The sequence below is a fragment of the Macaca fascicularis genome, chromosome 14, assembly GCF_037993035.2.
Source record: "Macaca fascicularis isolate 582-1 chromosome 14, T2T-MFA8v1.1".
NCBI classification, from domain to species: Eukaryota; Metazoa; Chordata; class Mammalia; order Primates; family Cercopithecidae; genus Macaca; species Macaca fascicularis.
Genome location: NC_088388.1, coordinates 44,747,701 through 44,764,519, shown reverse-complemented (window position 1 = coordinate 44,764,519; position 16,819 = coordinate 44,747,701). Strand labels below are relative to the sequence as shown.

General features: G+C 39.3%; 1 protein-coding gene across 2 annotated transcripts in view; it reads left to right on the top strand.

Annotated features, from left to right (window-relative positions):
• NELL1 (neural EGFL like 1) overlaps positions 1–16,819 on the top strand; it is a 949,455-nt gene that overhangs the window by 288,744 nt on the left and 643,892 nt on the right. For both annotated transcript variants that reach the window (XM_005578390.4, XM_005578389.4), the window contains exon 12: positions 11,376–11,504. In XM_005578390.4, the coding sequence (XP_005578447.3) occupies positions 11,376–11,504 (129 nt within the window). The remainder of the gene's footprint in view (positions 1–11,375; positions 11,505–16,819) is intronic.

Here is a 16,819-nt window from a genome sequence, read left to right as displayed (position 1 = left end):
TTTAATTTGAGCTTTGAAGCTTCCAGAGTTAAGGAGATCCCAGCAGCATAGCAGTTTAGCTCAGGTAACCTCATATTTTGCTTTTTTTCCTATCTTTTCTGTAGCAGAGGGGTGGCAAAACTTCTTTATAAAGGGTTACAAAGTAAATATTTCTGGCTTTGCCGATAAGAGGTTTCTGTTACAACTAACAGAAGAAAGTTAGCAAGAAAGCAACACAGACCATAGGTATACGAATGGGTGTGACCATGTTCCAATGAAACTTTATTTACAAAAACAGGTGGCAGCCTGTAATTGTTGACCCCTCCCTTAGCACCTTCTGGTATATGAAAATGTTGTATCTTTCACCATGGCATGTTTTCAGCTTAGGCTTTCTGTGCTTGGTCATGAGAGCTCTGGGCTTTGGTAAAATTCTTAGGAAAATGTAGTATGTTGATAGCCAGAAATGGCCCCTAGAATTAGTGATAGGCTAACTATGACATCAGAATATCTTCCTGGAATCTGCTTTCATGGTTATAAGCTTATCTGCAGCTGGTATGCTTTAGAAATACCTAAAGATTGAGTGGAATTTTCAGAGTGATGCATTTATTGGTAACCAATAAAATGGTTAGGTAGGTCTTATAATTTAATGCAAAATCCATCACTTGCTATTTGTTGGGGTGCCAAGTGAGACTCAGTTTATGTAAATCCTTTCTGATTTATGGTTTCATTAGAGCAGAATCATTGATTAGGCCACAGAAATTCAGGAGGGATTTCATTACCCTGACCCAATTTGCAATAGAACAGGTGCCACTGCTTCTGTTAGCACTTGTCTGCAATGTGTCTGTTACCAATGAAGATGCTGAGAGATGTGACATCTCATTGACAAGAAGCAGACGTGCAGGATTCCCATTGCTAGCAAGCAGTGGTGTTTACCAAACCTGACTCAGCTTTGAGGGAAGAGTGGGAGGCAGGAGGAAGACCTCATAGATTTGACCTTAGGCAGGGCCCATCTATGAAATCAAGAGCTTTCTTTTTCATACCCAGTTCCTTCTCAGCCAGGAAACAGTCAGCTCTTTTATTTGGAAGCTAATGGTGTTCTTCAGAGGTATGTGTGTGTGAGAAAGTTATTTTATGCTCTTTGACTGCTCTACATTTGGACAGGAACTAGAGCATGTCTTCAGAAAAGACATGGTGGGAGGGTCTTTTCACAGGAGGTAGATGAATTAACCATTTGGATTTCTTCCGTACTACTCCCATCTCAGAATCAGACTCTGAAGTAAAGGAGGCAGCATTGTTGACTGAGGCCCTTTTCAGAAACATCTACTGTCATGACCTTCCTTCTTGCTGATCCATAGCAGAGAGAATCCCAGAACATCCAGCCCACTTGTCCACATGCTAGGGCCTGCTCTGCCCATCAGGCAATCAGGAAATGAAAGGCATATTTATCTGGATAGTGAGATGTCTCTTTTTCATGAAACCCTACAATTTAAATGACAATTAACAAAGAACAATGCAGATGAGTTCAAAAGTCTGTCATCTTGAACTAAGCCCCCCCGTGAATTTTGCTCCATATCTCTTAATTCCATCTTTAAAAGTAACATAATCGTCTCTCACAATTTTGTGAGAAATACTTTTGCTCTTTATCTTCTGTTTGATTTTTGCCTTTTCCTCTACATTTCTGAGTGGACTCACAAGAGGAGGAGGGGGTTGGACAATTACTGTTCTGACAAGACCTGGAAAGCCCAGTGGACTTCTAAAGCAAATTATTCCGTTCTTCTTGCCTCCTCCCCTTCTCTGAAACAGAAAGTAATGAAAAGGTGAGAAACACTCGATTTCTGTGTAAAGTAATTTGTATCCTGCATATGGAGAGGCAGCATCGTTTGCTCTGTGGACTGATTGTCCACAGACTGGCTGGCAGCATCGTTTGCAGAGAGGTGGGACCGAGATGAGCTGAGGCGCATCTTTTCGGGAATGAGCTCTGTGGTATGCTATGGCCGTACTGCCTCTGCCACCCTGATGTTATTGATTACAAAAATCAAAGTGGCCGTGGCCTTTCAATACCTGCACCGAAGGCCTTTCAATTAGCATATTTATCATCTCTCTCTTACTGTGACCATCCAGTCATTAGTCTGAGGGAAATTACCCTGTGACAGTGTCATTCCTCAGAAGTCTAAGTCGAAACCTTTCTCATGCCTGCCTGGAGCATTTGAAGTTTTCCAAGGTTTATTTTCTTTAGGACTCTGATGAGCCACCTTACCTGGGGAGGCTTAGACTGGGAATTTGAGACAACTTCCAGAGAGTGGCTTTTGCTGCTGATCTCAATTTGCTTAATTATAGAATATCCATACGGCTCTCCAGTCTTTTTAAAAATAACGTTTATTTTAATGATCACATTTTATGAATTGATTATTTAAATACAGGAGACAAGGTAGGGATGAAGATATGGTCCACCCACATAGAATGTTTCTGTCATTGTCATGTTAATGAATGAATGACCTTATTTTCAGCACTAGCTGATAGGCTTTATATATTTTACAAATGAAATAAGGTTAAAACCCATTTTGCTGAGTTATAATTGATTTCCTCAAGTTATAGCTTGCTAGCTTGATTATGAAGTTAATTTTTTTTAACTGAGTCTTACCCAATTTTCTTATATGGTTACTGTCCTCCGCCCCACCTTTTATTGAGTAATCAAGATGAAAGATACAGGCTACATCTTTACATTTGACTTTTTTCTTTGTTTGAATTAAACCTAGGACTTTAAAGTTAATAAGAACAGGTTCTGACTGACTTATGGTGTTCACTGTATCAACAAACTGGTCTCCAAGCTAGGGGCCCAGGTACCTTGTCTTCAAATTTTGTGTCATGGCAGATGCTGTAACTAATTCCCTTGTCCTTTAGGGAAAAATGAACATAACGAAGTCAATGGGCGGTTTAATCCACAGGGCTATTGGAGCAGCTGGGACACCCATAGGAGAAGAACTATAGAATTGCTAGGAAAGAAACATGCAAAGGGAATCAAGGTGATGGATGCTGGCAGGGAGAGGCCACTTTGCAGTTCATCGGACTCACGGTCTCAGTCACACAACAGCACCACCCGAACAGCCTTAATCACCACTGCAGCTTTTCTCTGATACCTCAGGACAGTTTGTGCTGGCAACATGAAATTCATTTACCCTCCTCTTTACTTTGAGGTAATGGCTGTAGCAGGAGCCTGCCCACTTGAAGTGTGAGGCCATTAGGTGGAGAAGGGGAGTGTGCACTGGAATAACATCTAGGCTCCTGCCTGGGAAGAAGTAATAAAAGCATCAATGTAGACCCAGCAGAAAAAGATTGCTCATGAATTTCTGGTGCTCTCAGTTAAAGGATGAAAAAAAAAAAAAAAAAAAAAAAAGGTCAACAATATTGACCATGTATTCGCAGGACCACTCCAGGAAAACAGACCCATCATTTGACCCATCCCGAAATTCTTAACATACTCCTCAGGGTTTTATTCCCCTCGTAATCAGCTCTAATTGTATCTTCAATGTCGCCAATGACGTTGGAGGGTTTTGCTGCATTTTTATGACTTCTAGTATTGGGAAAAAGTTCTTTCCGACATCTGTTCCAAATGCATTTATCTGTAATTTTAATTCAGGCTTACTTGCCTTGTCATCTGGCCTGGACGGAAATTAGCTGAGATTATTTGTACTGTTTAAGATTTTATGCCCTTCGATTAAACCCTCCCAAAGAGTCTTGGCATCAAATGATTTCCCCCTCACCCGGTCTTCCTCATTGTTTTGGGTGAATTTATAATTGAAATGGTTTTAGAGAGAGGATTTCAGGCAATTTGAGAAATAAAGAGACCTGAGAAAAAGTCACTTAATTAGAGTGTAAACTAGCGCCTAAATAGAGGAACTGGCAGTTCACAGATGGACCAGTTCCTCTGCGTATTGATAGATGAGATCTGATCAAAATCCCAGCAACCGTGGGCTAAAGTGGACTGGAAAGACAGGGCTATATGCTCAACTGTTGGGGCTGGGGACAGAGGACAGTCTCAGTGAGTACATGAATTCATGGCCCTAAAAGTGCTACAGTGGATCAAGGCCTATGAGGCTTCCAGAAGTAGGCACATTTTCCCAGAGAGGAAACCTGACACTAAGGCTAGGCTGCCTCAGACCTTAAGGAAAGACCCTTAAATGTTGACTACTGTAGAAGAAACCAATTGCTTTCTAAGCTAGAACCTGTGAGAGTTGGGAGTTCAGTCTCTATTAGGCCTGTTCTAATGGCCCTACCTTCTGTCCACAAAAGCTTAAGGAATGTTCTCACTCTCAAGGGCCCAGGCTTCTCCTGTGTTTTGTGTGTTGCCTGTGGAGTACATAAAGGCATCCAGTTCTCATAAAGACCTTTCAGCCATCCTTCTTAACCAGTCCGTGAGTGGGCCTGACTCTATGTGTCTGAGGCACATGGAGTATGCTGCCCTCTATACCATTTCTCCTTATATGAATTTCAAGGTTGGGTAAGCAGTAGTGAATGTGAGAGATATTGATGTTCTGAGATTTTAGAATAGAGGACTCTGGAGTGCACTTTTAGATTGTCCAGGTATATAATTTCAAAGGCAACCTGCATGACCTGCTGGGGTATATTTTAGGGACAAGAGATTGAGGAACTATTAGTGACCCATTTATTCCTTGTTGTGGAAGAAGTTACAGTAGTGAATCATAACGATGTATGTCTGTCATTGGCTGCAAAACCAAGAGATGAAGCAGAATCAGTGATGGTTCCTCGATAATTATAAACAATATAGAGTGGGATTTGGAGAGTGGCAGTGTGGGGGGCCTCAGTGTAATAGGCAGAACTTATTATATGCAGATTAGGCTAATGAATTTAATGAAAGTAAATCATTTGGCTAGTGTTACTGGTCATTCATGGCAACAGAACTCGATACAAGACCACCACGGCATCCAAATTTTAGGCTGCTTTCAACCAGAGGAGAAAGTGTGACCCCAACATTTACATTTTCTTTCATTAATTTCTTTGTACATATCGTGGGCACATGCTTCTCTAAGCATTTGGGACTCTTACTCTTTGTACAGCCAACCTCACTCATCCTTCAAATCTCTTCTTTAAAACATTGTGTTAGGTTTCTTCTCTGCATACATTCCTAGAGCACCCTGCCCCTCTCCATCATAATATCCCCTTGGAACCCAGTGCTCGAAGTCAGTCACCCCTGCTAGAATGTAGGATGAATGAGGACATGTTTATGGTATTTTTTGCTATATTCCTATTGTCTGGTTTAATGCTTGCACATGTGCTAGGTGCTTAAAATTTGTTGTTCTTAAGAGGACAGTGGAACAGGACAGTGATTAAGTACTCCAGCCTCAATCAGACTATGGCTCTGTACCTTCCACAAGTGCACCACCTTCCTCTAACTTCAGTTGTCACATCTGTAAAGTGGGGATAATAATTCAGCTTCATATAATTGTTATAAGATTAAATGGGATGATGCATGTAAAACACTTAGTCAAGTGCCTAGCATATGGTATGTGTTCAATAAATGTTAATTATTGCTGCTGTTACTTCTGTAGCAGATTATTTGGGATTCTCCAAACTTACTCCTTCTTCTTCTTCTTCTTCGGTTGGCATTCCATTTCTCCCACTAGGATCCGGGTCCTGCTCCTCTCAAGTTTCTACCTATTATAGTTTTTTGTTATCTTGAAGTGATTTATCCTTCTCTGAAACATTATGACATTTTTTCCTGCTCACATCTGACTTAACAAAGATTGCCTTGATGGAGGCCATATGTGGTTTATTGCCCCTTAGGGATTATAATTTCCCTGTGGGCAGAGAATATCTTAAACATCTTTGAAGTGTCTGCAGATAATTATGTACTGCTGCAGCCCACAGAGTAGAGGCCCCATAAATATTGAGTGAATGATTATTCACTCACTTGTGCAGAAAGGTAAGTGGGCTTGGAATGAATATTGCTTGAATAAAGGCCTCCATTAATTTAAAAAACACATTTTTGAGAAGAATGGTTAGGCATAATCAAAGTGGATTTGACTTGAAGAATGGTTAGGCATAATCAAAGTGGATTTGACTTGAAGGTCAGTTTGTCCCACCGGCCCTTCACTGTCCTTGAAATACAATTTACTCAACTCCTGGCATTGTGATTTGACATGGTACATGCTTAATAGAAACATATGCATTGGAAAATCAACACTGTTTGAAAGGCTTTGTTCCAGGCTGTCAGACGCATGTGGAAAGAAAAGGACAGTTAAAGTCTCCTGGAAAAAAAGAGAAAAGAAACACAGACAAGGAATATGTGTGATAAAGGATGCACATGTCCATTGAATCAAGCTTCCTAATGAAGGAAAATGTGACCATTTGATTGAATTATTGATCAATTCAGACATGGGAAGTGAAGTTCAGGCTCTTCCTTTGGAAGAGAGACCTGTGATGCCTAAAAGTACCCCTTTGGTAGGAAAAACATCAAGCACTGCTAGTTTTAATGATTATTGTAAGCCTCTCAAGCCCTTATAGAAGTGTTGTCAACTGTCAGAGGTTTCAGATTTCCAGCCAGTTAGACTCTTGCTCTGATTTTTGACTGAGGCAGTCACCAGTTAACAGGTCATAAGTAGTGAGGCTGGATGTAACTCATCTAGGCCTATGCATCTACTCTCTAATGTCCCAAGGAGTGGCTACCTCTTTCACTTTTCATCACTAGGTTTTGCTATCTGGGAGGATATATGACGTAGTAAGAAGCACATGGGCTTTGGAGTTAGCTAGACCTAATTTAGAACCCTGGCATCTCCACTTACTACCTAGAGGTTCGTGAATTTGTACTTTTTATCTTGAAGTTGAGGATAACAACATTAAGTTATTTTGAACTTTAGTCATCATTGTTAAAAATATCATCATCATCATTAGTGGCTACCATTGATTGACCTCTTTAGTAGTTATAAGGAACTGTTTCAAGTGCCTCACACCTATTAGCCCATTTAACTTTCTCAACAACATATTAAAAGGTGTATATTATTATTCCCATTTAAAACATCTAGCGTGCCAGGCATATTATAGGTGCATGAAATTTATCATTTAATAACAATATTATTATCTTTCAGAGTAAGAATTCTCCAAATATTGTTGGTTTAAAATTTTATTTCAAAGAAAAATAATTCTAGAATGTTATCACTGAAAGGAATTAACTTGACTTTATCTCGTGGAGTGATTTCCATATTTTTAAGCCAGAAACTGTCATTAACATGATCAGTATGGGCCGGGAGCAGTGGCTCACGCTTGTAATCCCAGCACTTTGGGAGTCCAAGGCAGGTGGATCACGAGGTCAGGAGTTAGAGACCAGCCTGGCCAACATAGTGAAACTCCATCTCTACTAAAAATACAAAAATTAGCTGGGTGTGGTGGTGTGCACCTGTAGTCCCAGCTACTTGGGAGGCTGAGGGAGGAGAACTGCTTGAACCCAGGAGGTGGAGTTTGCAATGAGCCGATATCATGCCACAACAACAACAAAACAAAAAAAAAGCCCATGATCAATGTGTCAAAAATATAAAAGCATAACTATTCTATTTGAATCAGAGACAGAGTTGAACCCTGTGTAACAACTCATCTGTGCCTAGAGCCCTGAGGAGCACAGTTTAAAAATTACTAATTTTATCCATTCTCCATATACATACCGAGAAAAGCAAAGTGATTTATACTGTTTGTTAGCTGCAGACCCTAAATTATAAATTAGATCTCCTGACTTCTAGATCCATTGTTTTCTATGAGATCACAGTATGTGATAGAGCATAATTATTGTTTACTAAAAGTCCTGATTTAAGGATGATAAAGCATCTTTATCATATTTGAACTTCACAAATTTTATGGTAGATGTTACCTATTCCTTCTAGTTCACCTAAAATGCTGCATAATTTTCTGGAACATTTGGTGGCAATGGCAGTAAGGGGGAAAAAACAACTGGAGACCAGAATATAGAAAGAGGGTGATTCCATTGAAGTAAGCAAGTACAGTGGAGTTGGCATTTGCCCTGAGTGCAATTTCTAGTCTCTGGTGGTTTAAAATCTGGCTTCTAATGGACACTGTGTAAGCAGACAGGAGACAGCCTGGGGCGAGTATGAGAAACATAAGTCAAGAACCTTAAAGGATGAATCCCTCCATGGGTGAACTAGGAAAAATCCACTCTGTACAAGGAGACTTGCCTGTCAGTCTTGACTCTAGATGGAGGTCTACAGGAGAAAATCTTGTATTCCTGAAAGCTTAGGGCTGGACTTTATTCCACTTGTGTGACTCAATCTTCAAGCCCTAAGACAAAAATGTAGCTGAAAGTCATCTTGGGTTGACAGTTCACTCAGACCCCTGACAGAAGGAAACACAAATCCTCTCCAAAGAAATGCAGTTTAAAAACCAAAACCTCAAATAATTCTCACAGATTAAATTCCAAAAAATATGAGCTTACAGATAGAAGAATCACTCAAAGCACAAGAGAATAAGCCATCATGCATGCTACTCAGCATAAACAACAAATGGCAAAAGTAGATGCAGAAAGCCTGAAGATATTAGAATTATCAATATAAGATATTTATATGTAACATGTTTAAAGAATTTTTTTAAAAAGGAAATTTAAAAAATGAAAGAATAAGAGACTATCAAATTTGACTAAGCAGATTGAAAAATAATGAAATAGGATTCTAAAAATAAAAATACAGCAAGTGAAATTAAAAACGATGTGGGTAACTGAAAGAGAATATGACACAGCCCAAGACAGAATTAACTGATAGATACATCTGGAAATGATACAGAATTCAGCATAAAGAAAAAGAAACAGAAGATATGAAAGCAAGTCTAAGTAACATAGATGAGAGCTTGAGAAGAAAGAACATTTATCTAATTGGAAGTCCACAAAGACAAAATGGAGAAAAACGTGGAAAGGGAATGTTTAAAGAGACAATATCTAAGAATTTTCCAAAATGATAAAAGATTTCATCATTTTTCAGATTCAAGAATCCCCCCAAATCTTAAATACAAATACATTTATACCTACATACCTTAGATTAAAACTGAAAAAATATAAAACAAACAAACCCCAATCAGGCTGGGTTTGGTGGCTCATGCCTGCAATCCTAGGACTTTGGGAGGCGGAGAGGGTGGGGAAATCGCTTGAGCCTAGGAGTTTGAGACAAGCCTGGGCAACAGAGTGAGACTTCATCTCACAAAAAAAAAAAAAAAAAAAAAAAAAAAAATGAGTTGGGCCTGGTGGCACACACCTGTAGTCCCAGCTACTCAGTTGCCGAGGTGGGAGGATCACTTTAGCCACGAGGCTGAGGCTGCAAAGAACAATGATTGTGCTATTGCACTCCAGCCTGGGCAACAGAGTGAGACTCTGTCTCAAAATAACAATAAAACCCAACCTAACGCACAAATAAAGATCGTAAAAGCATCCACAGAGAAAGGGGTTGCCACATATAAAGGAATGACTATTAGATTAATAAGTGACTCAGCAGCAATAATAGAAGCCAGAAAACATGGAATGACGTTTTCAAAATGTTGAGATAAAATAACTATACTCAGTAAAACTATTTTTTTAAGTATGAAGATAGTCTAAAGACACATTTAGACGAATTGAAATTGAGCAGAGTCACTATCAAAAGGTACTGTAGGAACTTCTGAAGGCTATATTAGGAAGAAAAATTTCTTTGAAGAAGTAGCAGGGAACAAGAAAGAATGTTAAGCAAAGAAAATGTTGAATACGAGGCTAAAGAGTATGCCCCAGGAAGCATGTTTAAGAATGTTTTTAGCAGCTTCGTTTGTCAAGGAAAACCTGCAAATAGCTCAAATGTCCATCTATAGTATAGGCATACCCCAGAGATATTATGGATTCAGTTCTACACTATGGCCATGAAGCGAATATTGCAATAAGTGAGTCACACAAATTATTTTTGTTTCCCAGAGTGTTTAAAAGTACTGTCTGATGCCATTTTACTCACTGGAAAGTCTTTCAAAATTGGTGCTGATCCTCCTGCTTTGTCAACTAAGTTTATATACTATTCTAAATCCTTTGTTGAATGAATGAACCCATAGCTAAAGGCATTCACATGGATGAATAGAGAAAAGCACACCATAGTATAATAAAAATAAAATGGATGTGGTGTGGATGTGGTGAACAGGGAGCACTTCTACACTGCTGGTGGGAATGTAAACTAGCACAATCACCATGGAAAACAGTGTGGAGATTCCTGAAAGAACTAAAAGTAGAACTGAAAGTAGAGTTTGATCCAGCAATCCCACTACTGGGTGTCTACCCAGAGGAAAATAACTCATTATACTACAAAGATACTTGCACATGCATGTTGCTAGCAGCACAGTTCACAACTGCAAAGACGTGGAACCAACCCAAATGCCCATCAGTCAGTGAGTGGATAAAGAAACTGATATAGATGATGGAATACTACTCAGCAATAAAAAGGAATGAATTAATGTTATTCACAGCAACCTGGATGAGATTGGAGACCGTTATTCTAATTGAAGTAACCCAGGAATAGAAAACCAACCATATGTTCACGTTCAAAAGTGGGAGTTAAGCTATGAGGATGCAAAGGTATAAGAATGACATAATGGACTTTAGGAAGTTAGGGGGAAAGGGGCATGGGGTTGAGAGAGAAAAGACTACAAATAGTATGCAGAGTATACTACTCAGGTGATGGGTGCACCAAAATCTCACAAATCACCACTAAAGAACTTATGTAACCAGACACCGTCTGTTCCCTGGAAACCTATGGATATAAACTATTTTTTTAAAAAAATACCATAGAAGATATGTACGGTATGATTTCCCTTATAGGAAGTTTAAAATGGGCAAAGATAAATGGTATATTGTTTAGGCATAAACACAAATATGTAGTAAAGCTATAAAAAGCTGCAAGGGAGTGATGAACTCAAAATTGAGGATAGTTATCTCTAGTGGCTGGGAGGGAGATTCATTGGGGAGGGAAATTAAGGAGTTTTGATAATCTGGTTGTATTCATTTTATTTTATATATTCATATATATTAATTTTATGTACTCTTTGTATTTTAAATTTTACAAGAAAACAAGTACAAAAAGAGTAGTCATGTAAGAATGTAGTGAGAAGAGGATGCAGGATCAGCATGGATAAAAGCATTCAGGCAGGAACAGTCTTCGCAAATTTGAATATGGGTAGGGTAAAGCCTCTTATGCCTGGGACAGCCCAAAGTTTCCTATATCTATTCTGCCACTTTCTTATCCAGTTTATCCTTACATACTGCCAAAGTGTATTTTCCTGCATAGTGACGTATAAAAAAAAAAAAGTTACATACTTTATTTTGGGGAGTTACTTTATTTCTTTCTTTTCTGTTGTACAATTTTATTTGTTTTTTCTAGGTCATAACTTTTGTGCAGAAGGACCTAAATGTGGTGAAAACTCAGAGTGCAAAAACTGGAATACAAAAGCTACTTGTGAGTGCAAGAGTGGTTACATCTCTGTCCAGGGAGACTCTGCCTACTGTGAAGGTAAGTATGCTATTTCATGAAGTCACTTGTGAGAGGTTGACTGAGAAGTGTATTCCTGGTAGGTGTGGTTAAAGAGTGAAAACTATCACTTGGCTCTGGTCCTATGCAATCCTATAAGAAATCATATCAATTGCTGAAGGTTCTGTGTTCTCCTGGTTTATCCATACTGTTCAGTAGCATGAGAAGGCAAGACCTTTGAAGGCAGTTATGAAACACAGCAAAGAAACAAAGGCAACAGGGACATATCAAATCCCATGTTCTGCTGCTGTGCACATAACAATCACTAGATCAACCATAGACACATCATATTCTCTTTTCTTATTTGATGAGATTGCCATCTTCATATTTAATTAAATGTACATGGTGGATTCTGTTTTCGAATGATACTTTGACATTAACTCATACTAAGCTGCTATCTCCTTGACCTGACAAGATCAGGTTTGTATTCTTTTTAGTGGGTTTCTTAATGACTGATTCATGCATTGCCAATTCCCAATGTCTACTAAAAGTCACAGTGATGGAGGGACTCATAACTTTGGCACATGGGCTGACGCCATTACAGTGGGATGGTGGCCTCAAGCATCAGTGACCCACATTTCTGCTCTAGAGAGAACAACTCCTCCGTCTTAAGAGAGCACCGTTTTTTCAGGCTCAGTACTGCAACCTGCTAGTGGTGAGCATTGCACATCCCTATTACCTTAATGTGCCAGGGGAGTGGGAGTTAGTTCGACCTGGTCTATATGTATAGTGCCATAATATCTGAGCCCATCCATTTCCAATGTGCTCATGGCTCCCTTCCATCAGTTTGCAAAAGCTTTAATAAGCAAAGTGATGGCTGGACTATTTTTCTGTTTGTTCTAGTTCCAATTATTCCTGTTGTCTTCATTAATGATACATTGCACCATGATGATTTGGGTAGTTGTCTTCAATGAATGCTGCAAAATTCTGGTCACTTTCCTCTGAGTGTTTTAGCTCTCAAGTAGGTCAGGTATTCTAAAGGTAAAGGCAGTAATAACTGATGATAGTAATGGTGAATTTCTTACTATTCTGCTGTCTCATAGTTGACCCTTGAACAACACGGGTTTAAACTTTGCATGCCCTCTTATACATGGATTTTTTTCAACCAAACACAAGTCAAAATACAGAATTCGCAGGATGCAAAACCTGCCTATATGGAGGGCCAACTTTTCCTATACAGTGGGTTCTGCAAAGCCTACTTTGGGATATGAGTATGTGTAGGTTTGGGTATACACAGGGGCCTACAACCAATTCCCTGCATATACCCAGGAATGGCTATATCTTGCTAATCCCTGCTTAACATTTTGGCTTTGACTAAAGACCTCTAGTTGTCAAGAGGATGTATCTTATTACCACCAGAGACCAGTACCTTGTAGGAACCCTCTGTTGTTGTTTTTTTTTTTTTTTCATTTCTTCTGGAAGACTTTGTTTGTTACTACCATAATTTTTATTAACAATATATTCTAATAATATATAATAATTTTGTCTTCTTATTTTTCACCCTTTTTTTTTGGCTGGTTTTATGGATTTGAAGTTTTAAGGAGACATGCCACTTGGGAGAATGAAACTGCCCCTTCACTTATGATCCTTTTCATCTTCCCTTTAATACATCTTAGTTATTTGTTAATTTGGGGTGATGGGAGTATCAATTTCAACACTTCATATTAATATTTATGTTTAGATCTCATGCTATTTTCTATCAGAAAATTTAAGTAATTTTAAAAGTTAAAAATGTGAATATTCCCACTATTTACCATGGAAAAATCCTATAAGCCACATAATAGTCTAAAATATGTACCTTCTCACCTTTTCTTATATGCAGGGATAGACTTTGAACAATTATAAAAATGATAGAAGGAACCTCAAAAACAATGTGAATCCTGATTACACCACTTGCAGACCTTTTAGTTGTTCGTCGAAATCAGCGTAGCCAACATTCCTGGCCCCACTTCTCTGTCGAGACCTGGCAGAATATGGGAGAAAACTGCTGGTGCTAATGCTGTTTGGGACTCTTTGATTCATTTCTCATTGATATCGTTTTTTATTACAAAAGATTGGCTCCATGAGGAGCCACCTGCAATATCAATCTGCTCTTTCTCTATGAGGCCTTATTTTATAATGTTGAGTGGTTTTTAGGTCTGAATCGCTGTTTTCTTAGACGTGCTCCTGTTTAGCTCAGTGTATGAGCCTGGCCTTAGGCCAGTTTGCATTGTGGTACTATTGCTGTTGGGTAATGGCAATGTGACTGGGCTTCAGTCGTTTCCCTGTTGTATGGAGACTTTCCATAAGCTCCAGGGGACGTGTTCTTGGAGAGAAGGATAGCACCTGAGGAGAAATGGCTAAACATTGGACCCCTTCTAGCATGCAGGAACAGAACTCATGGGTTAGAGCTAGGGTCAAATACTGGGCATCTGGCTGTGAGGCACGGAGAACCCAGTAGAGTGAATGCCAACATTTAGAGCTGATGCCTTTCTCTCATTCCTTCTGCCATCTTCAGCATTTGAACTTTGATCTTTGGGCTTATTTTTCCGTGATTGCATGATGACTTCCATAGCTCTAAGCATTGTACCCTCACAGCAGCATCCTAAGCAAGGAAGAGAGGAAGGGGCAGGGCTTAAAAACCTTGTCTGTGTGAAGTTCTGTCATTTTATGCTCAAAGAAAGTCCTTCCTAGAAAGCCATTCCCCCACTCTACCCCTATTACCACCATAACCACATACAGAAGACTTCCCCTGTGTTATTTTTCAGACCCAGGTTACACCACTTCTATCCTCACCACACACACACTTGTAGACCGATGTGTGAGAAAGGAGAATGAGATGGCTGTCACTGGTTTGGGCTAATTGTGTTTATTCCCTGGAGCTGGAGGAGAGGTTTGTCTTCCTGAAACCAAATAAGCTTTGCCCTTTACCTCAAAATAGGGTTTTAGCAACCATTCTTTTACGGTTACCTTTAGATGAATTAAATGAGATAAATGATCATGGAGGCCATTTCCCTAGCTCTCTCTTAAGATTTGCCCTTTGAAATGATCGGATAGACAAGCTTACAGGTGGCCAAGTGCCCTCCTAGGAACAGAGACTCTCTGAGGCTGCATTCATTGTCTCTCCACAGCCTAGAAAGAAGTAAATACTTATGAGCTGCTTGAAGCAAGTTATTTTTACTCTGAGTAAGTGGGATGAAAATGACGCGTATGATAAAAGCCACAATGAACAAGAGTGGTTTGCGAATTAAAACAAAATATTACACACATTGTCCAGGCCATCTTGAAAAGCCTATTCAGGCTCTCAGTGGAAAAGGAAGCACAAAAGGCTTTCAATTTCCTTAACTTCCTAAGTTAGAAGCAGAGAGGTGGCATATTGCAGGCTCCTGCTCTGTAGAGATTGTCGTAGAAACTGCCACAGGGAAGCTAGCTGAACTCCTGGCCAATCAATAGAAGACAATAAGACCTTTTGTCGGCTGTGATACAGTTCACAGGAGGCTGTTTCATTTTGCCTCTTCTGACTCCAGTAGGAGGCTTCCCCATTTTGAAAACTGCTCTAGTTGGATTATAATGTTTCAGGAATCTTGTCGGCTGAGGCTTTTTCCCTTCGTAATGACGTTTTCAACAGGTTGGTCTTAAGTAGTTTCTGATGCATTAGAAATAGTGTCTGAGGAAAGTATAGCAACAGGGGTCCTACTCATGATCTTAATTCTTGAATTTGGAGTCTACCTAGATAGAGTCTCCTAAACTTTTTCTTCCTGTAGTAAAAAGTTACTTAGGAGCATAAAGAACAATGTAATATACACATCATGCCATCTGTCAGACATGGAAAGCACTACAATTAACATTAAATGGTAATACCTTTTACTTGCGAGTGTTTTGAATTTGTCAGACTCCTTTTATGTATGTTACACTTTTTGAACCTTACAGTAAATCTGTGAGACAGTTGCAGCATTGGCCAAATTAACTCCTTTTTATGAATACAGACACGAGGGCTCAGAGAAATGAAGTAAAAAGTTCATCCTCAACTCATTTCTACTCCAGAGCTTTCTGCCCGACTTACGCTGCTCCCTCTCCTTCCACTACCCACACTGTTCCAATACTGTGTTAGCGTTCAAAATGTTGGTTGCCCTCCCAATTTTGCCGACATCAGTTTTGGCTAATGAAATGTGAGTAGACATGATATGTAGTTTCAGAGTAGAACCTCAAGGAGCTTTTGCAGAATTCCACATCATTCTCTTTTCTCGCTGAAACAAAAACTGGCAGTGTTCCAGGTCAGGGCTTCTCCTTTAGCTGACGTCCCAGAATGAAGATGACATGGAACCGTATGACAACTGACAGGTGATGGATATGTGGCATGTGTGAGAAATAATCTTCTATGCCACTGACATTTGTAGGATTTGGGGGTGGGGAGTTATATTACCTTGTGCATAATAGCATAAGCCTACTGATATGTCTTCCTGAATTAATGGATCCAACTTTTGTGGGTTCAGAAGGATACCAAAATTCAGAGCTCACAACTGAAAGCAGTTTTTAATAGAGCAAGCATTGAGAGTTACCAAAGTACAAATTGTTGAGTCATCAGGAGTTTGCTCTGGCACTGCTGCCAAGCAATAGACTTTTTACAGACCACAAGTTATAAATTAGCGTTTTGTTATGCCAAATTCAACATGGTAAATGGATTTCCCAATTAAGATGATAATGAAACAATGCATGTCAGAAATTTAGCAAATTGTCTGGTATTCCCTAAATATTGAATAGATCACAGTTATTATTTTTACCATTATTATTTACTTAAATCATTAATGTTTATGAAGATCTTTCTTGGAATTGCAGGATTGTGTGCTGACTGAGACCAGTACTTTGAGAAGGAGATCAAATTGGCAGGTAGCAGGGGAGAATACATTCAGATGGAAGGACTAGGGTTCATCAATTCTTCCAGGTGCATATTGTTAGCAGTGGGGCACCAAGCATAATAATGTATAGGTGAGCTCATTCCTTCTTTGGAAGAACACAAGTGGAATTGTATTCAAGGAAATATTTTGGAAAAAAATGACCTGAATTGGTATGAATTTAATAATTTCATGTAATAAAACTGACATATCTGAAACAGAGCAGCTGATCAGCAAGGTGATTTACAACTTCTTTCATATGACTAGAGGTGGTGGTGAAGGGTCTGACCCTTAGAATGATAAGAGGCCGGGAAAGTGGTAGAGAGATCAGAGTTCAAACAGAACGCAGCCCACAGAATAGCTAAGTGGGTAGATATTTACCAGACACAGAGACTACTGTGAATGTACTTCTATAGATACAAGATC